The 22,569-nt window shown below is 47.4% G+C and overlaps 1 protein-coding gene across 1 annotated transcript; it reads right to left on the reverse strand.

The window, feature by feature from the left end:
- Window positions 1-1,774: 1,774 nt before the first annotated feature.
- On the reverse strand, window positions 1,775-21,462 carry PRSS55 (serine protease 55). The gene is made up of 6 exons (XM_025281352.3): window positions 20,425-21,462; window positions 18,950-19,142; window positions 16,845-17,095; window positions 15,172-15,314; window positions 4,388-4,537; window positions 1,775-2,772 (listed from the first exon to the last, which is right to left on the reverse strand). Exons 1-6 carry the CDS (start codon window positions 20,477-20,479, stop codon window positions 2,458-2,460), a joined length of 1,107 nt encoding a protein of 368 aa, XP_025137137.1. The 5' UTR covers window positions 20,480-21,462; the 3' UTR covers window positions 1,775-2,457.
- Between the last annotated feature and the right edge of the window lie 1,107 nt (window positions 21,463-22,569).

Below are 22,569 nucleotides of genomic sequence, written 5' to 3' on the forward strand. Positions count from 1 at the left end.
TTCTGGAGTGAAATCGGTATTTATTCTGAATGCATCAGTGACTCAGGCTGGCCCCAAGACCGCCCTGTTTTGTCGGGCTGCACAAAGCTTTCACGGTGAGTCGCTCAGAAAGCTTGTCCGTCTTATTCTTTGTTTAGCAAGGGCCAGCCCTTCCTGTGTTCTCACCATCTCACGTTGGTTGAATGTCATTGTTAAAAGCCTGTCGTCCTGTATCATGTAGTGGGCTTGGGATGGGTGGAGGGGACCAGGTACCTCTAAAGGCAGCATGAGGCAACGGTCCCCAGGTCAGACCCCTGCCCTCTCCATCGTCATCTTTTCCGCGGGACCACACGCCCTTTCTTAGGTAGATCATCCTGTCCTCTCACGGTCTGCAGGTTCGTGTCTATCCCCAGTACTCTACTCACCCCAGCCACGCAAGCGGAGCATATCCGTTGCTAGTCTTGCTCTCAGAGATGACTGCAGACTGTAAACAAACAACGTTAAGCACAGGGCCTCCCTGACTCCCGGAGGAACTGTAGAATGTTGCAGACTCAGAGAACAGACTGGACTTGCGGACGCAGTGAGGGGAAGGAGAAGGTGGGATGAACTGAGAGAGCAGCACTGACATCCATACATTGCCTCTTGTAAAGTCAAAGTGAAAGTTGCTCAGTGGTGTCCAACTCTTTGCGACCCCATTGACTATACTGTCCAGTAAAATCAATGGAGTGGGTGTTGCCTTCTCTAGGGGATCTTCCCAACCCAGGGATCGAACCCAGGTCTCCCGCATTGCAGGTGGGTTCTTTACCAGCTGAGCCCCCAGGGAAGCCCTGCCATGTGTAAAATATTTAGCTAATGGGAAGCTGCTGTATAGTACAGGGAGCTCAGTTCGGTGCTTTGTGATGACCTAGAGGGGTGAGAGGGAGGCTGGAGAGGGAGGGGACACATATATACACATAGCTGATTCAGGTTATTGTACAGCAGAAACCAACACACCACTGTAAAGAAACTATACACCGACTAAAAAAAAAGAAGGTTAGCAACATGAAACACTGGGCTTCCCTTTAGTGAGATTTGCCCCTCTGTCATTTCCTGTCCATTGCTGGCTTCCCTACCCCAGTGCAAGCTCCAAAGAGGCATTCACCATGTCTACCTTGATCAGAGTGATATGCCTGGACCTAGGGGCAGGTGGGTGCCTAACACTGTGTGTTGACTGAGTGGTTTATCGACTGATGGCTTCCATGTTCCTGGTGGAAGAACCACAGTCTGGAGAGGAAGCAGGAGCCTCCTTCACTGCCCTATTGCTCTTCCAGGATCCAGGATAAAGAGCTGACATACTGCCTTGACATTCTTTGCAAACGTGAAATCATGGGTTTTTACTCTCTAACCTTCTCTAGAAATCCCTTTGACCAAGGAGGACACAGGATTTGAACCAGCTGGATCCAATTCCTCAAAGAGTGAGGGATACCTGAACCCAGGTATCAGACCCATGGGCCCATGTCCTTGTCTTGGACAGTGTCCAGAGGCAGGGTGGATCTTAGTTCTGCAACCAGGGATGGAACCCACACTCTCTGCATTGGAAGTGCAGAGTCTTGGCCACTGGATCACTAGGGAAGTCCCATGAGGGGGATCTTAATACGTGCTGCTGTTAAGTCACTTCAGTGGTGTCCGACTCTGTGCGACCCCAGAGACGGCAGACCACCAGGCTCCCCCGTCCCTGGGATTCTCCAGGCAAGAACACTGGAGTGGGTTGCCATTTCCTTCTCCAATGCATGAAAGTGAAAAGTGAAAGTGAAGTCGCTCAGTCGTGTCTGACCCTCAGCGACTCCATGGACTGCAACCTACCAGGCTTCTCCATCCATGGGATTTTCTAGGCAAGAGTACTGGAGTGGGGTGCCATTGCCTTCTCCTCTTAATACATAGAAGAGTATTTCAAAGTGTGGTTGGCATATAGGAGTTATTCTGCACACGGCAGACTTTAGTAACAAACAGAGCTGCACAGTGTGTTTTCTGCCTGCTCAGAGTTGCTCAGCTGGGAGCCAGAAGGCTGTGGACTCTGAGCATTCCTGACTTCTGCAGCAAGGGAGCAGTGGAATTAGAACTCATGCCATGGTGGAGTGAGGGGCTCCTGGGGTGCCCTGGGGGCTCCAGCATGCCTCCCCCTAATGCTGGCTCTTAGCCCTCTTCACTCTCAGTGAACACCTTTTCTTCACTGAGCCTCAACTTCCTCATCTGAGCAGTGGGAGTGGTCCTCTCTGCCCTTTCACGTCCACAGGCAAAAGGGTTGGGTGAGAAGATGCTTTTCAACAGGAAGAATAAAAGGTTCAGGCTTCCCAGGTGGCTCAGTGGTAAAGAATCTACCTGCCAATGCAGGAGACACAGGTTCGATCCCTGGGTGGGGAAGATCCCCTGGAGAAGGAAATGGCAACCCACTCCAGTATTCTTGCCTGGAGAATCCCATGGACAGAGGAGCCTGGTGGGCTACAGTCCATGGGGTTGCAAAGGGTCGAACACGACACTGAGGGGACACTTTCCAAACAAGTGATTTGTGTGTGTGTGGCAGGGAGGGGTGTGGGAGGTGGGAGGGGAGGCCAGAAGAGTTTTGAGTTGGAAATGCTCCTCCTGCAAGAAACTGCAGAGAATCTGTTTCTCAGGAAACCAGGCGACCTCGAGGGGAGGCCAGCCGTCCAGTTCGTGGGCTCCATCTGTGCTCACAGCAGGCGATGCCAGGGGCGGTGGCGGAGTGCCCGGGCCGGCGACACCAACACCCGGGCAGCCAGGAAGAGGGGCTGACATCTGTGTGGGGGCGGAAGCGGATGTGGCATTTTTAGTTGGAAAACAATATGCATTTGTCAGGGTTTGCTCTTTCTTTTCTAAATACAGAACATTTGGGGAGAGGACGAGAGGGAGGAATACTGATTTCCCCTCCAGGAGGGGATGATGGACAGCAGAGATGGCAGGAAACACGGCTCCTTCGCCCCCCACAGCCCTGCCATCCCACCCCTCACCACCCCACCTCCTTCTCCGCCCGCCTGCCCTGCTCTGCCTGTCACTCTCTCCCTCTCCTCCCTCGCATCCAAAATGAAGTTGTTGCCCAGGTTAGGGTGAAAAGGACTTTCCAGGTGGCTCAGTTGGTAAAGAATCCACCTGCTGAGGTGAGGGTTCGATCCCTGAGTCCAGAAGATCCCCCGGAAGAGGGAATCAGCAACCCACTCCGGTATCTTTGCCTCTCAGGATAAGACTGAACAGCTCGGTGCTGCCTTTTGTGCCTCTTCCCTCTGGCTTTGGTCCCTATTGGGTGCCCTGGGCTCCGACTCAAGATACAATAGAAAAGCTTTGAAGGGAATCTTGGGCTTTTCCTGGACGTACAGCATGGATGATACTTCTGCAGAAAGAGATTGCGAGAGAAAACACTTGCCAGATCTCCCTTATCCCACTCTAACCCTGCTCCTCCAGCGGTCTGAAAGCAATGGTCTCTGGATGTCATTCCTTCAGGCGCTCCTGAGCGCCTGAGATTCGACTGTCCAAGAGATAGGTCAGCCAGAAGGTCCAGTATCAAGGGCCATCTCCAGTATCCAGTCCCATTGACGTGTCCCCAGCACCCTGATTTCTGTGTGCAGGGGGCACCACCCGTACTCACTATCAGGGCACACTGTTGTAGGTGGCTGGCCCTTTGCTGGCTCCTGTGGGCACGTGACTCAGGCCTAGCCTAGACATGTGCCGCAGCAATTGGAGCGGCAATGGGCATGGCCTCTGTATCAAGTAAGGGAGGCCAGGAGTTTTGCTGGAATTTTCAGGAACATGGCTCTCTCTTTGAGAGCTGCTAAGCTGGTGGGATACAAACTGAAGGTACTAGAGGCCTTTGCAGCCATTTCTTGGAAGCCCTTTTGGAGAAACAGCCCCAGTCACATCTGCTGAGCTCTTGGGTCCAGCCATAAACCTGAAGGCAACACTCTTGTTCTTCGATTTTGTTTTTGTTTTTGTTTTCTGTTATGTACCCCTATAAGCAACACTTTCTGGCTTTAGATGGTTTGAGCTTGGTAACTCATCTGCAATGAAAAGAGAGATGACTACTACAGGGACTCAAAGACCAGTCCCTAAATTCTCCAGCCCGCCTGACTTCCGGTTTGCTGTCCGCAGCCTCAGTTCTAAGCCCTTAGCCTCTAACCTGTGGCCAGTCCCCCTGCTGGTGGCTCACATTCACAGGTCCTCCTCGATTAAAGAATAGCATCTGTTTTATTATTAGTAGAAAAATAGCTTAGAACGTCACATAGGGCAGAAGGCAGGGGAGCAGCCAGAGTGTGGGGCTGCCTGGCCTCGGGAATTCTGAGGCACGAGAGACCTTTGCTTTTTGTTTGGAAGTCCCTACCATTTGCTCGGCTCTAAAGGGCCTTCCTTCTAACTCAGTCACCTTCTTAATCCAGGAGTGGTAGTTTTCTAACAAGGTGTATATTCCTGGAGTGTTCTTCAGGCCACAGGACCTTCCCCAGCTGATGATGCCCACGTGGTACCACTTCTTGCCAGATTCTTGGGTACAGGCTAGAGGCCCCCCGCTGTCGCCCTGCGGACAGAGAACACAGATCAGCAGTGAGCCCCGCTCTCCGCTGTGCGTCCGAGGCACAGCGCGGCTCACTCATGGAAGAGGGCTCATGAGCCTCCCGACTCCGAGCCACCAAGCGAAATCAAGTCACTGCCAGTCAGTGCCCGCCCCCCCATCCCGGCTTCACGGCTGCGGCCGGTGGGGGTGGGGAGGGCGCCCTGCTCGGCCCACCTCCACGAATTGTGGTCTGCAGAGTTCAGGCGGTGACCGGATGGGACTCGGGAGGGAGGCGGAGGGGGAGGGCTGGCGAGAGACTAGCTCCATTCCACGTGCGACACCGAGATGGGGATCCGGAACACGGAGAATGTGTCGCCCAGGCTGAGGACGAGTAGGGACCCGTTCGGCGGGTCTTAAATCAGAAACGCTGGACAGAAGGGAAGGAAGGAAAACAGGCTGCGGTTGGGGCTGTGGATAGGAACTGGGTCTCCTTTGATGTTCTTCCAGAGGCGTGCGGGTGAAGTATGTCTCTTTTTAATCCTGTGGTGTGGGTGTTTGCAGGGGGCATGTGAGCTAAGCTTTTTTGAATGCGTGGCTCCTCCAGGGTGGAATCACATGGGTCTATGACTCAGAGAATTATCTATTTATATAGAAAATATGTATCCAGTCTGCACCATGTCCCGCACATGGATATGGCTTCCTTTTGTCCATATTAATACAGGGAAAATGAAGCTTAAGAAGGATGAAGGGCTTACTCAGGGTTACATGCTGTTGGGGCCAAAGTTGGAACCAAACCTTCCTGATGCCAAGCACATGTTCTTTCCCTCCGGCGAGGGTGGTGGGTTGGTGGCTACAGTCACTCAAACCACCTTCCTTTCTTACCAGAGGGATGGTCTACCATTCCATGATCATAAACAGGGGACTGGAATGAATGAGATCTTATATGAACTCTTAACAAGGAGGAAGAGGATCAGCACTTCCTGGACGTGATGTATAAGGCCCTTGCCTACTGCAGTGGAAGTGCAGAGTCCTAACCACTGGCCCCCAGGGAAGTTCCAGGGCGTGCTTTTCTTTCTGTGAGTTCTAGTTCAAGGTCAAGGGACGAGAACCAAATCAATAGGATTTCCACTCAAACAGCTCCTTCCATAAGTGCTGTTTTTAATCATTTTTCTTCATGTTATGATGGTATAAATATTATTTAAAAACCTAGTTAATATGCTGATTATTTCCTTACATAGCTGGGAGAGAACTAAGCTTGGAAACGGAACTTCTAAGCCTGTTTCTGCATCGTTATAATGGAGATAGTACCAAGTATTTCCCAAGAGTGCTGGCAGTGAAATTTTAAAAATCTATAAATCACTCGGCATAGGGTAAATTCTATGTAGTAAATGCCCTAGAAATATGTTAGTATTTATTATTTTAGCCTCATGTATTACAAATATGGGCCCTTTACCACTAGGGTTCCCAGGTGGCCTTAGTGGTAATGAACCCGCCTGCCAGTGCAGGATACATAAGAGACTCGGGTTCAATCCCTGGGTTGGAAAGATCCCCTGGAGGAGGGCATGGCAACCCACTCCAGTATTCTTGCCTGGAGAATCGCATGGACAGAGAAGCCTGGAGGGCTATAGTCCACAGGGTCGCACAGAGTTGGACATGACTCAAGTGACTTCCCATGCACACATTACAAATACTACTTGTGTATTTAGGAAGCAGAGAGTCCTTACTTCAGTTCAGTTCAGTTGCTCAGTCGTGTCCGACTCTTTGGGACCCCATGAATCGCAGCACGCCAGGCCTCCCTGTCCATCACCAACTCCCGGAGTTCACTCAGACTCATGTCCATCGAGTCAGTGATGCCATCCAGCCATCTCATCCTCTGTCGTCCCCTTCTCCTCCTGCCCCCAATCCCTCCCAGCATCAGAGTCTTTTCCAATGAGTCAACTCTTCGCATGAGGTGGCCAAAGTACTGGAGTTTCAGCTTTAGCATCATTCCTTCCAAAGAACACCCAGGGCTGATCTCCTTTAGAATGGACTGGTTGGATCTCCTTGCAGTCCAAGGGACTCTCAAGAGTCCTCTCCAACACCACAGTTCAAAAGCATCAATTCTCCGGTGCTCAGCTTTCTTCACAGTCCAACTCTCACATCCATACATGACCACAGGAAAAACCATAGCCTTGACTAGATGGACCTTTGTTGGCAAAGTAATGTCTCTGCTTTTGAATATGCTATCTAGGTTGGACATAACTTTCCTTCCAAGGAGTAAGCGTCTTTTAATTTCATAGCTGCAGTCACCATCTGCAGTGATTTTGGAGCCCAAAAAAATAAAGTCTGACACTGTTTCCACTGTTTCCCCATCTATTTCCCATGAAGTGATGGGACCGGATGCCATGATCTTAATTTTCTGACTGTTGAGCTTTAAGCCAACTTTTTCACTCTCCACTTTCACTTTCATCAAGAGGCTTTTGAGTTCCTCTTCACTTTCTGCCATAAGGGTGGTGTCATCTGCATATCTGAGGTTATTGATATTTCTCCCAGCAGTCTTGATTCCAGCTTGTGCTTCTTCCAGCCCAGCGTTTCTCATGATGTACTCTGCATAGAAGTTAAATAAGCAGGGTGACAATATACAGCCTTGACGTACTCCTTTTCCTATTTGGAACCAGTCTGTTGTTCTATGTCCAGTTCTAACTGTTGCTTCCTGACCTGCATACAGGTTTCTCAAGAGGCAGGTCAGGTGGTCTGGTATTCTCATCTCTTTCAGAATTTCCCACAGTTTATTGTGATCCACACAGTCAAAGGCTTTGGCATAGTCAATAAAGCAGAAATAGATGTTTTTCTGGAACTCTCTTGCTTTTTCCATGATCCAGCGGATGTTGGCAATTTGATCTCTGGTTCCTCTGCCTTTTCTAAAACCAGCTTGAACCTCTGGTTCATGTATTGCTGAAGCCTGGCTTGGAGAATTTTGAGCATTACTTTACTAGCGTGTGAGATGAGTGCAATTGTGCGGTAGTTTGAGCATTCTTTGGCATTGCCTTTCTTTGGGATTGGAATGAAAACAGACCTTTTCCAGTCCTGTGGCCACTGCTGAGTTTTCCAAATTTGTTGGTATATTGAGTGCAGCACTTTCACAGCATCATCTTTCAGGATTTGGAATAGCTCAACTGGAATTCCATCACCTCCACTAGCTTTGTTCGTAGTAATGCTTTCTAAGGCCCACTGGACTTCACATTCCAGGATGTCTGGCTCTAGGTCAGTGATTACACCGTTGTGATTATCTGGGATGTGAAGATCTTTTTTGTACAGTTCTTCTGTGTATTCTTGCCATCTCTTCTTAATATCTTCTGTTTCTATTAGGTCCATACCATTTCTGTCCTTTATCAAGCCCATCTTTGCATGAAATATTCCCTTGGTATCTCTAATTTTCTTGAAGAGATCTCTAGTCTTTCCCATTCTGTTGTTTTCCTCTATTTCTTTGCATATGCTATCTAGGTTGGTCATAACTTTCATTCCAAGGAGTAAGTGTCTTTTAATTTCATGGCTGCAATTACCATTTGCATTGATTTTGGAGCCCAAAAAAATAAAGTCTGACACTGTTTCCACTGTTTCCCCATCTATTTCCCATGAAGTGATGGGACCAGATGCCATGATCTTAGTTTTCTAAATGTTGAGCTTTAAGCCAACTTTTTCACTCTCCTCTTTCAATTTCATCAAAAGGCTTTTTAGTTCCTCTTCACTTTCTGCCATAAGGGTGGTGTCATCTGCATATCTGAGGTTAGTGATATTTCTCCCGGCAATCTTGATTCCAGCTTGTGCTTCTTCCAGCCCAGCATTTCTCATGATGTACTCTGCATGCTGGAATTTCAGAGGGACATCTGTAAATTCATGTTCTTTCATGCATAGAGCCTTTAATCTTTTTCTCTTTCTCTAGCAAAGGAAGGAAGGATTATCTCAGAAGAGGATCTGGCCTCAGCCAGCAAGGACCCAGGACTAATGACAGTCCAATTAATAGGAACTTTGTTTCGAGACTAAGGCTGGAAGCCAGAGACTGGTCTGGTTAGAAACATACTGACCACAGAATCTCCTAAGTTCATCGCCATGTTAATTACATCACATGATCACTCCTGTCTGTTTTGGGCGAGAAGCACATGACCTGGCTTCCAGCCTGGCCCCACCACCTCAGGCAAATCACTTAAATTCTGAGATTTCTATTTTCTCAGAGACAGTGAGACTTTCCCACACCCATTTTACAGGGTAGTTGGATAGAATGAAATTATTAAATACGTGTGAAAGAGCTGTGAAATTATTACACGGCTTCGGATCCATTCAGGTAGTGAAGAGGATGATTGATGATTAAAATAACCACGTTTTCTCATCTGTGAAACAGATGCAATTCAACATTTTTTTTTTTTACATGTCTTTCTGGCTCTAAAAGTCTAAGGCTCTACGGAGTGAGATAAGACTTTTATGCAAGTGTCATGGGTGATAATGGGCTCATAACACCCTGGCAGGTAGCCCAGGATGGTGAAAGTACTCTGTGTGGTGCCATCCATTACGGTGAATATCATTATATGTTTAATCACAGACTGGGCAGTACCGAGAATGAATGCTAATACACACCACGGGCTGTGGGTGACTGTGATGTGTCAGTGTGGGTTCATCAGTTATAACACAGGTACCACTCTGATGGGGATGCTGATAACAGGGGAGATGTGTGGGGAGGGGCAGGGGGTTAATGGAAAATCTCTATACCTTCCTCTCAATTTTGCTATGACCCTCAAACTGCTCAAAAATTTTTTTAAAAAAGATCTTTAAAGAGAGTTTGGGGTTGGTTCGTTCATAATAGCTTACAGGAAAAGCCGAACAAATTCTTTGGCCAACCCAATAGCTCAGGTTGACCTCCAACTCAGCTTGGCAGCCCCGTGACCACATTGCCTGACAGCCCAGTTGGCTGCCAGCTCTTAACCACTGTCCACCACGGTCTCTCTCTTGGACGTCCCCTCTGCTAAGATTACCGTTATATTAGAGGCAGTTTTCAGCTTCTTAGGAAGGTTCATCTCTTTGGCAGACATTTTTGTTGAGTATTTTCCATGCCAGGCACTGTTTGAGACACTGGCCAGCCATGAATAAGACGCCATTTCCGCCGGGATTGAGGAGACGGACGAGAAAGCTACGCAGCATGGTGATGCCTGTTTCTCAGATGGCTGCTGGTCCTTCACAAAAACTACAGCGTAGCTAGCTGGGGACCTATTTGATTTTATATTTTGTGGCATTGTGCCACTCACTGATTTTTTTTAAGTTGAATATTTTTAAATAGTGTAATTAATAGGGGATTACAAAGAGGAAACGTGCTGGAAAAGTAAACCACAAAATTCAGTTGATTCAATTTTAATTTGTATTTTAAGGATAGCATAATCTTGCTTGTTACTTTGGACATATTTCAATGTTTTCATAATCCAATTATAATTTCCCTTCATTATGTGATTACAGTTTTTTTCAACTTTTCCAAGTTAAAAAGTGTGATTTTATTTTTAAGGGCAATTATTTTTAAACCCTAAGGGATTTTCTTTGGAAGGAATGATGCTGAAGCTGAAACTCCAGTGCTTTGGCCACCTCATGCTAAGAGCTGACTCATTGGAAAAGACTCTGATGCTGGGAGGGATTGGGGGCAGGAGGAGAAGGGGACAACAGAGGATGAGATGGCTGGATGGCATCACAGACCCGATGGACGTGAGTTTGAGTGAACTCCAGGAGTTGGTGATGGACAGGGAGGCCTGGCGTGCTGCAATTCATGGGGTTGCAAAGAGTTGGACACGACTGAGCGACTGAACTGAACTGAACTGAACTGAAGGGATTTTCTTGTCTGGCTTATCTGGTTTTAAGTGATGATAATATTATATAATTTCAGAAAACTTTCCTTGCCCAGATCAGTGTCAGCTGATTATCAGCAATAGAAAGCTTTCTAAACAGAGAACAAAACTTTTTGCATCATGATTTTTTTTAAAAGGCTTAAAATGATAATAGCACATTTATTTATAGCACTCAAGTTATAGAAGGTTAATTTTAGCTTTCATTAAAGTACATTTTGATAAGGGATGGATTTAAGCAAAAAATCGTAAACTCCAGATGGTAGCCACAGAAAACATCATCTTGACACTTGTGTTGCCATTGTTGGCTTTGGCCATTTGAATATCGGATGGTGATAAATCAAAGAGATTGAAAAGATAGGTGTGCATACTGATGGGACTTGAGTCTTATATTCTTGGGTGAACAGCAGGGGCAAGAGCCTGGGTCAACCCCTAGTCTCCCCGCATGGCCGCCCACCCCTGGTGACCTTGCTCTGCTTACCTCTCCACACTAACCCCGTTACCTCTGGCTTCTGAAATATTGAAAGTTCCCTGAACACACGATACTGTTTCAAGCCTCTGTGACTTTCTCCCAGTTCTACTAAATGTTGTTTTCCCCCTTTTCTATTACTATTGGAATCCTTTGTCTCTTACTGCAACATGAACTGGCTGCTCCCTAGGTCTGTGGCGTGGCTAGGATCTAAAATTTTCTTTTAATCCTTGTTGCTGAGATGCAAGAGATGCAGGTTTGATCCCTGAGTCAAGAAGATCCCCTGGAGAAGGAAATGGCAATCTATTCCAGTATTCCTGCTGGGAAAATCCCATGGACAGAGGAGCCTGGTGGACTATAGTCCATCGGGTCAAAAAGAGTTGGACATGACTGAGCATAGCACAACACAGCAAATTGGGAAGAGTTGTCTTCTCTTTGTTATCTTATGTATAACTGTAGATTCACGTGCAGTTGAAAGAAACAATTCAGAGGGATCCGACATACCCTTTACAAGTTTCTCCCAATGAGACCATCTTGCAGAAATATGTATAATACAATAGCACCATCAGGGGTATTAACACTGATACAGTCAATATATAGAACTCGTCCATCAACCAAAGGATCCCCCATGCTGCCCTTTTAAGGCCATCTCCACTTCTACTTCCTTCCAGCCCTAAACTCTCCTTAAATCCTGGCAACCACTAACCCATTCTCCCTTTCTTTAATTTTATCGTTTCAGGAGTGTTACGTAAATGGAGTCACACAGTGTGGGACCTTTGGGGTCAGCTTGTTGCACACAGCACAAATCTCTGGGCACATCCATGTCATTACTATGTCAATAGTTTGATAGATTGCTTCGTGTCACAGCTGAGTGGTATTGCATGGCACAGATGCACCGCAGCATATTCAGTTATCCACATCTTGTAGGATGTTTGCTTCCGATTTCAGGCTCTGATGAGTGGATCTGCTATAAGCACCCCTGCATGGTTTTTTGTGTGAACACAAGCCTTCATTTCTCTGGAATAAATGCCCAGTAATGGAATTTGCTGGGTTATAAGGCAAGAACACCTTCAGTTTTTTTAAAAACTACAAAATTGGTTTTCAGAGTGATTAAATTATTTTAAACCTCGCCCCATCCCCCACTCCCACCCCAGCAATGTATTCGTGATCCAGTTTCTCTGCGTTCTTGTCAGCATCTGGTGTTACTAATTTTTTTTTTAAACCATTCTGAGGTGTGTAGTAGTTTTAATTTGCATTTTCTGATTGTAGTTCAATTTGCATTTTCTTGATGACGAATGACATTGAACATCTCTCTATTTTATTTGCCATCTGTATATCCTCGTCAACAAAATGTCTGTCCTTGTCTTTTGCCCATTTTTGCACTGGACAGTTTGTCTTTCTGCTTTTGAGTTTGAGAGTGCTTTATATATTCTAAGCATAGTTCCTTTGTTGGATATTACCTCCCAATCAATAGCTTGTAATTTCATCCTCTTAATTTTAATTTATTATATATATATATTATTTGAGTATAATTTCTTTATGATGTTGTGTTAGTCTCTGCTGTACAATGAAGTGAATCAGCTATAGGTATATATATATCCCCTCCCTCATTCCCTTTTTTAAAAAATTATTTTTATTTGACTTCACCGGGTCTTAGTTGAAGCATGTGGGATCTAATTCCCCAACCAGGGATTGAACCCAGGCCCCTGGCATTGGGAGCACGGAGTCTTAGCCACTGGACCACCAGGGAAGTTCCTTCCTCATCCTCTTAATATGGTCTTTTCAAATTTTGATGAGGTCCAGTTGATCAATTTTTCTTCTTATGAGTTATGTTTTTGGTGTTACACTATGTCCCAAAGATTTATTTTGTCCTAAAAAATTTGTATAGTTTTATATTTATGTGCATGATTCATTTCATGTTTTAATTGAATTTACTCCAGGAATTCTAGTTCTCAATTTTTCAAAAAAAAAAAAAACAATTTTAAAGCAAGCTGCTTGGCTTTGTTTTTAATTTTTAGACATTTCTTTACTTAGATCTTAATTGCCCCATGAGGGATCTTTTTGTTGGGCATGCAAACTCTTAGCTGTTGTGGCATGTGGGATCTAGTTCCCTGACCAGGGGCTGAACCCAGGCTCCCTGCATTGGGAGCACAGAGTCTTAGCCGCTGGACTACCAGGGAAGTCCTCCCAAAAGGTTCTTTACTCAGATTTTTAGTTTTATTTTTCCTTATCTTGTGTGCATTAATAAATGGAATCCATGTATATTAATGAAACTCTCTACTCTATTACAGATAACGTCTTGAATATTAGGTTACAGGATTCTGGTTCTCATATGAATCACCTGTTTTAACAGGCTTCTTATGAAACTGGAGTGTGGGAAGCCAACTCCTTTCCATTAAATTGGGGTAGAAGTCAAGACCCCCCACTCAGGCCAGCAACAACACCAAGGGAAGGAACAGGAGTGTGACTGCTACTGGGTGGGAGCCCAAGTTCCTCAGGTGGCTTCCACTGACACTGAGGGGGACCGAGGATGGTTCGTTATGACTAGATAGTAAAGTCCTGCCTTTCCATTCAGCCTCCTCTGACACCACCATGGTGGGCAGAAGTGGGGCGGGCGAGGGTGTCCACTAGACCTTGCTTGCTGGGGTAGGAGTGCTATGGGGATTTTTCCTGGTATATTGCTGGAATAGAAGGATTATTGTTAAATAGTTTCTGCTTTGCTAGATTGTCCTTTCTTTTTCTCCAAAGAGAGGAAGTTTTTCTTGTTTTGTTTTTGTTAGTTTATATCTATGACCATTGGCATTTTTCCTGCCAGGTAGTCCATAGGGTCGCTAAGAGTCCGACACGACTGAGCGACTTCACTTTGACTTTTCACTTTCATGCACTGGAGAAGGAAATGGCAACCCACTCCAGTGTTCTTTCCTGGAGAATCCCAGGGACGGGGGAGCCTGGTGGGCTTCCGTCTATGGGGTCGCACAGAGTCGGACACAAGTGAAGCGACTTAGCAGCAGCAGCAGCATGTACTATGATCCAGGCTGGGAGGTAAGAGGTGAAAAGAAAATCCAGGGAATTCACTGCTGATCACGCCTTAAGTAGTAGGATATTTGTTTCCAATTTCATCTCTTTCCCTTCCGGAGCCTTTACTTTTGTTTCACAATATAATGTCCAGGGTTTTCAGCTGTATTTAGAGAGGGGGATCAAGACAAATGTGTCTACTTCATCTTGTCCAGAACTAGAAGTTCCAATTATCTTGTTTTGTTTTGAAATGTTTTAAATTGTCCAGGATATGGGAAAAACACAAGGCTTGTGAGACACTGGTTCCGTCTCTCTCTGTGGTCCCCACAATGTTCACCACAGAGGGGACACCTTCTAGAAGAGATGCCATTGCTGCTGGAGTTCACTCTTTCCTACCTCACAGCCTTTGCACGAGACAACCTTTTCGTCACTCGTAGAGCATCTAACATGCACACTTATAGTTTCACACCAGTGACCAGATCTGCTGCCCAGCTGATGAGCAGGACTAAGGGGGCTCCTCAAGTGAGCACTCCCAAGATGAATCTCTCCCATCCTTACAACCAGAGGAAGTTAGTTTATGAGGGTTTTCCCTCTATTTCTTTTCTAGTACCAATCAAAACTGTTTTAAAATTTTGTGTCCATTTTATTAAAGAGAAACTAAGGTGCCAGACTTTTGTTCAGTGGAAGCTGCATACATCATCCAATACGCTATGGTAGTTTACCCAACTGCCTGCCCAGGACATAGTGGGCTCCTTTAGTCAAGAACCCGTGTCTCACTAATGGTTTAGAACCTGGGACTTCCCCGGTGGTGCAGTGGTTGAGAATCCACCTTCCAACGCAGAGGATGTGGGTTCCATCCCTGGTTGGGTAACTAAGATCCGGAGCCTCAAGTACTGAGCTTGCAGGCCACAACTAGAGAGAAGCCCCAGTGTCACAACCAAGATCTGACACAGACAAAAAAAAGGGAAGAAACAAAGTTTGGATCTCAGGGCTCAGTGCACTCAACAGAGGTAGCTAAAATTAATGAAGGAAAAGAATTTCTTGTATGGATCTCAAATCTTCCTCACCTTTTTTTTTTTTTTTTTAACAAGTCTGAGATGGAAAAAGTCTTGAGGCCCTACCTGGAGAAGGCCAGAAATATTTATTCAGGGTTGCTTCTTACTGACTCACAGGACCTGACACTAAGTATTCCTGAATCCAGGTCCCCCTTCTCACAACTAAGCCCGATTCCTGCACTTTCCCCAAACTCTTACTGTCTGCTTCCCATGGACAGAGGGTGCCTTTGCACTGTACCACCCCAGGTACCCCCAAGTTACCTGGCAAGAATCGTAGCTCTCATTCTCATATCCAGCACACAGCATGTTTTTGGTAAGTTTGGGAAATTCCTTAAAACACTTATCCCAATTCATTATGGTCATGGGTGCTTTCAGCAGCTCAGTTTCCATAGGCTGGTTGAGACCTGAACCATGGAGAAGGCCCATTACAACGGTCACTGGACTCCAGCCCCGGTGCTTCTAATGCAACCGAGTGGGCCCCAGGCCATCCTGCCCAGCATCCCACCAGCCACCCATCCACCCTTTTTTCACATTTTCACAGAACCTCATTCTCCACATCCTTCTAGGAATCCCTTGCAATTTACTCATTCCAGCGGCCCAGGCTCTTCTAAACAAGTCCCCATCTATTTAAATTTTTAATTCCTCCCATTCAAAATCCTATTCCTGCCTCCAGGAAGACTTCCACCTTGGCTCCAGCAACCCCACCAATTTGACTTCTTAGAACTGGCTGTTGATCCGTTCTTACGTAATCCCACCTCTTCAAGCCATGTTTGCCTATCGCCCCTCTATTCTGTGAGTACGGCACTTCGAACGCAGTGCACTGAAACTGGGTTTGCGCTCTCAGTGAGAAACTCTCAGGTCCCCCAGACAAAGGTAGGGTAGGTTGGTTGAGAGTCTTTTTTGTTGTCTAATTTAATGACTCTTCAATTGAAGGATAATGGCTGTACAAAATTTTGTTGTTTTCTGTCAGTGGTTGACAGGCTGGACAAGGGGTTTGCCAAGGCCCTTCCTGGACTGCCAGCTTCCAGGAATTTGTCTGGATTTGTCTCCATCTCATTAACTCTAACCACAAGGAGATTTCAAAGGTCTTATTCTTATTGCATATTTTTAGTTTTGCAGGAACCCACCTGCCTCTTCCTCACTTCTAAATTTTGAGTCATGTCTGAAGCTGTCGATCAGTGTTAACACCAATTACCCTCCATTCACTAAATTCCTGAAATACCTACCGTGTTTCGGACCTCAACTTGTTGCAAAGCATCCCCCAAGGACCTGTAGTCTTGTTCAGGCCCGAGCTAGTGCTGTGTTGTTCCCACCCCTCCCACACCTATGTTACTGAGTTTTCTTTGGGGACAGTTCAGTGGGGGCTTTCATAATCCCTTTATACCCTGGTCCAGCTCCTCCAGGAGGAGGGGCCAAATGACAATGTATTGACAAGTAACAAGAACAGATTCATTTCTAAGAATGGATGGGCAACACTCCAGGACCATCTAAAGTCTAGGCCAGGGCAGGTGTCTTGAACGCCTGAAGGAATCAGGTGGAAAGCATACATGCGTGAATCAGGGAGATGAGAGAGGACAGAGCAGGGAGCCCCTGGCAAGCTGGAGGTTTGCATTCAGTGAAGCCAACAAGATGGTTGTGCGCTGGCTCTCAAGGGAGGACCACACCCAGGGATGGCCCACACCTGGCATCTCAGCGCTGGGCCTTGGTGGGGGTTGGGAGTGGGTGTTTCCTTGGTAACTTGGAAGAGGCTGAGATCAGGCCTCCCTGGGTTTCTAGTGTTCAGGGATTAGCTCTGAGGCAAGCCCCCTCCCCGCCCCCTTCCTCAGCTCGCTCTCTCTTTCGCCTTCTCCTCTAGGTTTACTGGCCCGTCCTCAGATGCCAGTGATGCAGCTCTTACCCTGGCTGCACCCAGGAGATGCTGAGCTGTGACATACCGGATTTGACCTGCCCCCATCCTGCCACCCAGCAATTGTGCCACTGGGAGAGGCCGGGCCGCATGGGCAGGCAGATGGGTTCTTTCAGCTCGTTGAATGTGATGGGATTGTCCAGCATCAGCAGAGCGATGTCATTGTCCATGCTGACTCTTTGAAAGTCCTTGTGACGAATGATGGTTGTGACTCCCTCTATCTCCAGGGACGGGCTGGTTAGGCTATTGGTTCCCAGCACGACTCTCAGATCGGTGGGCCTGGTGGAGGCGGAGAACCAGAGAGGAAGGAAAGTCACAGGGGGCCCAGAATCGGCTACGGCTAAGACTTAAACCCCACATGGTCCTACTAGCCTTCTGGACTTGTCCTACTGGGGCTGTTGCTCCGAGGGTGTGAGCATTTGTAAAAGGTAGAGAGGGAGGGTGCAACAGCCAGTGTGGGACCACAGCCGCCTTGGTGCTCCAGCATCGTCCCAGAGACCCGAACGAGACAGTCCTACCTCACTGGGCAAAGGCAGGACTTAGCTTTGCCCCTCAAGCACCTGCCCAAAGAGCCCACAAAAGACCACTTAGCACAGATCAGACACTGGCACACACAAACTAGCCCTCAGGTAGGTAAGGGGTTATCATATCAACCCGTCTACCAGCAATTTAGAGACTCGGATTTTGTTTGTTTGCAACATACACAACTGACCAAAGGTAAATATTCAGAATATATAAAGAGATTCTACAAATAAAAAACTGTCAAACTCGAACAGTCATTATAGGAGAGAAAATATACCAATCAACTTGAAAATATCAATGTAGCAGTAGTAAGAAAAATACAAATTATGACCACAAAGATAATAGTCTTTCACACCTATCAGAAAGGCAAAAATTAAAAGTTCTGAAAAAGTAGCAAGTATTGGTGATGAATTTAATACTTATATACCACTGGGGGAAATTTAAATTGGTGCAACCACTTTGAAAAATCATTTGGTGTCTTCTAATAAACTTGAAGATGTACAGCCCTATGATTCTACAACTTCTGTCTTAGAAATAAACTCTTGTACACATATATAGAAGGCCCATGCAAGAATCAAGAATGGAATTGAATCTAGACCTGCCATTGATGGGGCTTCCCAGGCGGCACTAGTGGTAAAGAACTCACCTGCCAATGCAAGAGACAGAAGAGACTCAGGTTTGATACCTGGGTTGAGATGACCTCCTGGAGGAGGGCATGGCAACCCACTTCAGTATTCTTGCCTGGAGAATCCCATGGACAGAGGAGCCTGGCAGCTACTGTCCTTAGGGCCATGAAGAGTCAGACATGACTGAAGCAACTTAGCATGCAAGACGCACTGCCACTGATGAAGCAGAAAGACTCTTCAGGAATTTCCTTCCAGGCAGAATGGCCAGGAATTTTCCAATCCCAAGCATCCCATGAGAGCAGATGCAGCAAGTTTCCTTGGTTACCCCAGGGTGAAACTTGCCCTGTGGTTTTGATTAACCTTTTAAAGGTCATCTTTCTATGTATCTTCAATCTTTCATGAGATGGTGGAGCAGAAAAGTACAAGTGCTAGAAGTGGATTTAAATGCTATTTCTTGTCTGCTAGATGTGTACCTTGGGTGAATCACCCAGCCTTACTGGGCTTCAGCTTCCTTCTCTATAAGATAAAGATGTTCATTTTAGCTGCCCTAGGGTTGTTGTAAGATCGAATGAGTGAAAAGGGAGCAATTCATTCTGCCTTCCTCGTGTATATGGTTGGTGTATATGGTTAAATCAGTTAATGCACATGGTTTCTTAGAACATGATTTGTAATCACTAAATGCTCTGTTTTCCACCAGTCTCCTGGAATGCAGAGAAAACTCTACACAGGGCAGGGAAGTCAGGTGTCAGATGGCCCAGGAACCGAGACCTCCAGAATTTGGAGAACTTCCACCTAAAAGGACTTGAATGTCACAGGAGAGGTAGACAGACCAGTCCCCAGGGTGGAAGGCAGTAGGTGGTGGTCATTCATTTCTGATTCGGGATGCAGCAACTCCAGAACTCCCCTTAGCAGTCAGGCTTGGCTGAGTGCGGGGTACCCCAGGGGCGCACACTGTCAGAAGAAATGGGATGAACTTGGTACTTACGGTAACAGCTCAGGGTAAAAGCAATGAGCCGCCGTGATAATCCACCACTCGTTGAGGATGGCGCCACCACAGAGATGTTCATTTCTTGCCTGAATACTCACCTGCCATGGAAACTCACCCACCCCAGCCTCTATCCCTCCTGTGATTCTGGAATACTGAGCTCCTCTTGCAAACATGGGTCTTTCACCACATTCTGGTAGAATGAGAGAAAGGAAGGCAAAAGATGCAACACTTAGTCAATACCTATAGGACATCCATAAGTAGCTATCATTGTACCCATTCTAGAGATGGGGAAACTGAGGCTGGCCCAGTGAAGCACCTTAGAAACACAAGTAAGCCAACAGAGGCTTCACATTTGTTTCCCAGAGCCTGGGACATGGTCAAAAGTGTTGGCTCTGTCTCCCTTCCAAATAAGCAACTCACTTTACTGTGCTAGCTTCTGCTTTCATCCAGGAGAAATCAGGGAATACCTGCCCAGACCAACCTGTAGTGCTTGGCAGAATAATGCCTCCATCTCAAAAGATGTCCATGTCCTAATGGACCATGATTTGGAACTCGTGAATATGTTGCCTTATGAGGCAAAGGGGACTTTGAAGGTGGAATGAAAGTTGCTAAACATCTGATCTTAAGATGGGCAGATTGTCTATGATAATCTGAGTAAGCCCACTGTAGTCCCACTGGCCCCTAAGGGTGGTGGAGGACAGCAGAAGGAGAGAGATCTGACTATAGGAGAAAGGCATGGACAGGTGCAATATCACTGGCTTTGAAGATGAAGGAAGGGGCCACAAGCCAAGGGATACTGATGACCTCCAGAAGTCAGAAAACCCCAGTTAATACACTCCCTCTAAAGCTTCCAGTAGAAGCACAGTCCTGCTGACACCCTGATCTTAGACCAGTGAGGCCCACGTGGAAGTCCTACAGAACTATAATAAAGCATTTGTGGGATTTCCCAGGCGTTCCCAATGCAGGGGGATTGGGGTTCAATCCCTGGTCGGGGAACTAGCTCCCACATACCACAACTAAGAGTTCTCAAGCTACAACTTGGGGCTGGCACAAGACAAGGAGCAAGGGAAGTGGTTTCCAGGAAGGATGTGTGGGATATCGGAAGCCACTGCTCTTGTGAGCTGGCCTCTTAGTGGCCATTAACTTATTTGTGAGCTGCTCCTTCGGCTTCGTAGGTGACTCAGTGGTAAAGAATCTGCCTGTAATGCAGGAGACTCAGGATTGATCCCTGGATAGGGAAGATCCCCTGGAGAAGGAAATGGCAACCCGCTCCAGTATTCTTCCCTGGAGAATCCCATGGACAGAGGAGCCTGGTGGGCTACAGTCCAGGGGATAGCAGAGTCAGACACAACTGAGGGACTAAAGAACAATAAGAGCTGTCCTTTTGTCCCTTGGGCTCCTGGCAGGATGGAAGGGAGGGACCCAGCCCCACTTGAGGAGTCATTCAGGCCCCCAGGCAGGTGTCCACATACCGAGGTGTGCATCCCTGGCCTGGGACATGAGCAGCAAAAGGGACCACAGGAACATGGCCCAGGGCGTGGCAGTTGGCCTGGAGGTGACGGAGGCCAGGGCTGAGGGAAATGATGCTGTCAAGGCCTCCCGGTCAGAGCCACCCCCTCCAGTGATGTCACAATGGGCAGCGGGTCTGAGAACTCAGGCCAAGTCACGCAGGCTTCTCTTCTGGCCACTCTGCTTCTGAGATGAGCCTCATTCTAGATGCCTCCTTGCCTGAGCTTCCCTTCCTGACGTGGGCACAGCCCTCTCTTCACGCGTCCTTGGAGGGGGGCGGTGGGTGGCCCATCACACCCGGCATTTTTTAAGGCTCAGCAGCCTCCCCTTCCACAGTGACTGTGAGCAGAAGGCCTGCACCAGGGGCTGCCAGGCTGCACCCTTGGAAACAGGAGGCACTCAGGAAGGTGCCCAGGGAGACCCTGAGGTCTGTGTTGCCCAAACCCTGGGCAGTCCAGGCACCCACGGAGTTCTCCACTCAGGCCCCTTGACCTGGGCCACCAGCAAGGACCACGGGCTGGGTTCAGAGGCCCCAGCCTGCCCCACACTCAGCCCAGCAGGCAGCAGTCCCCCTTCCCACTCTTTCTGGCTTTATTCCATGTGGCCCCCAAATCTCCAGACAGGCCCCTATCCATTTCCAAGGATGGAAAGGTCAGACTCACAGGTGGAAGTGCCCAGCCCGAGCCTTTGCTCATGGTATTGGCTCAGCTGTATGATCTGGACCTTACTTTATTTTTTTTGACACTTTCAGTACATGGACTTGGATGGACTCTATCCAGGCACCCTCAGTAGCACTTTCCTGACCACTGGCCAGGCCTGATGTTTAGACGTGAATCATGTGCTAATTCAGGTCCCAAAGTGACCTCTGGTCATTTTCTAGACTTGCTGTGTCTACCCTGGGTTTTCTCCTCTGAAGAAGAGGAATACTGATGCTCAAACAGTAAAGTTGCTGTGAAGCTGTGTGAACTATTATGTGTGCGTGTGTGCTAAGTCATTTCAATTGTGTCTGATTCTTTGCGACGCTATGGACCATAGCCTGCTGGGCTCTTCTGTCCATGGGATTCTCCAGGCAAGAATATTGGAGTCGGTTGCCATTCCCTTCTCCGGGGGATCTTCCTGACCCAGGGATTGAACTCACGTCTCTTATGTTTCCTGCATCAGCAGGCAGTTTCTTTACCACTAGTAGGCCCATATAAACTATGATCACTTGTCAAAAATAAATAAATAAGTAAATTGTAACTAGAAGGTAAAATCATCATGTTGTCATTAAATAGAAGAAACATTTTAATAAATGAAAACTCATTTAAAAAGTTGTTGTGATTCTTCAGATGAAATCATATGCCTTGGGTGGGGCCCCTCTTTACTACACCAAGGCTGTGGCCCCAGCTACTCTGGGAGGAGAAATACCAGGACATGGGGCTTGCTCCTCCTCCAGGATCAGGGCCCTCTGTGAGTAGCTGCTCTACAGAATCCAGGAGTCCATGCTGAAGGGAGGGCGGGGCCTGTAATGTGGCTCTTTCCCCACCTGTGCTGAATAACACTGCTAACTCATCTACTTTGGCCTTGAACAAGGGCTAAGTCTTTGTTTCCTGGCACATGGATAAAGAGTCCCAAAGCACACTGGGTCACCTGGCCTGGGTCTAGCTCTGCATCTTCCATCTGCTCTTCTTTTGGACTCAGTGCTCCCCCTCTGCAACCCCCCACCCTGTACCTGCTACCCGCCTCCTGATTGCTCTGGTCCTGGAGGAGGGTGTGGAGGGAGGTGGAGCCTGGGCCCCCCCGTCTGCTGGGAGACTGGAGGACCATGGCCGTCTCTCTGCTGGGAGGCCGGATGGGCACACCTGCCCTAAACTGAGCCCTATCTATTGCAAAACCCTCAATTGCTGCCCAGCAGTTTTTGGCCAAGCTTCTTCACAACACCAATGGCTCCCACCACATCTGAGTCAGTGGAGAGAGTGACCAGTGGGGCCAGAGATGCCGTGCACGGCTGCTACCCCAGAAGCCACCATTCCTGTAGACTCTGATGAGAATGTCTCCCCCCTGGAATTGGACAAACACAGCCTGCCCCATTGTGTATGGAGAGAAACTTAGGAATGCAAGGGATCTGT

The sequence above is a fragment of the Bubalus bubalis genome, chromosome 3, assembly GCF_019923935.1.
Source record: "Bubalus bubalis isolate 160015118507 breed Murrah chromosome 3, NDDB_SH_1, whole genome shotgun sequence".
Taxonomy (NCBI): domain Eukaryota; kingdom Metazoa; phylum Chordata; class Mammalia; order Artiodactyla; family Bovidae; genus Bubalus; species Bubalus bubalis.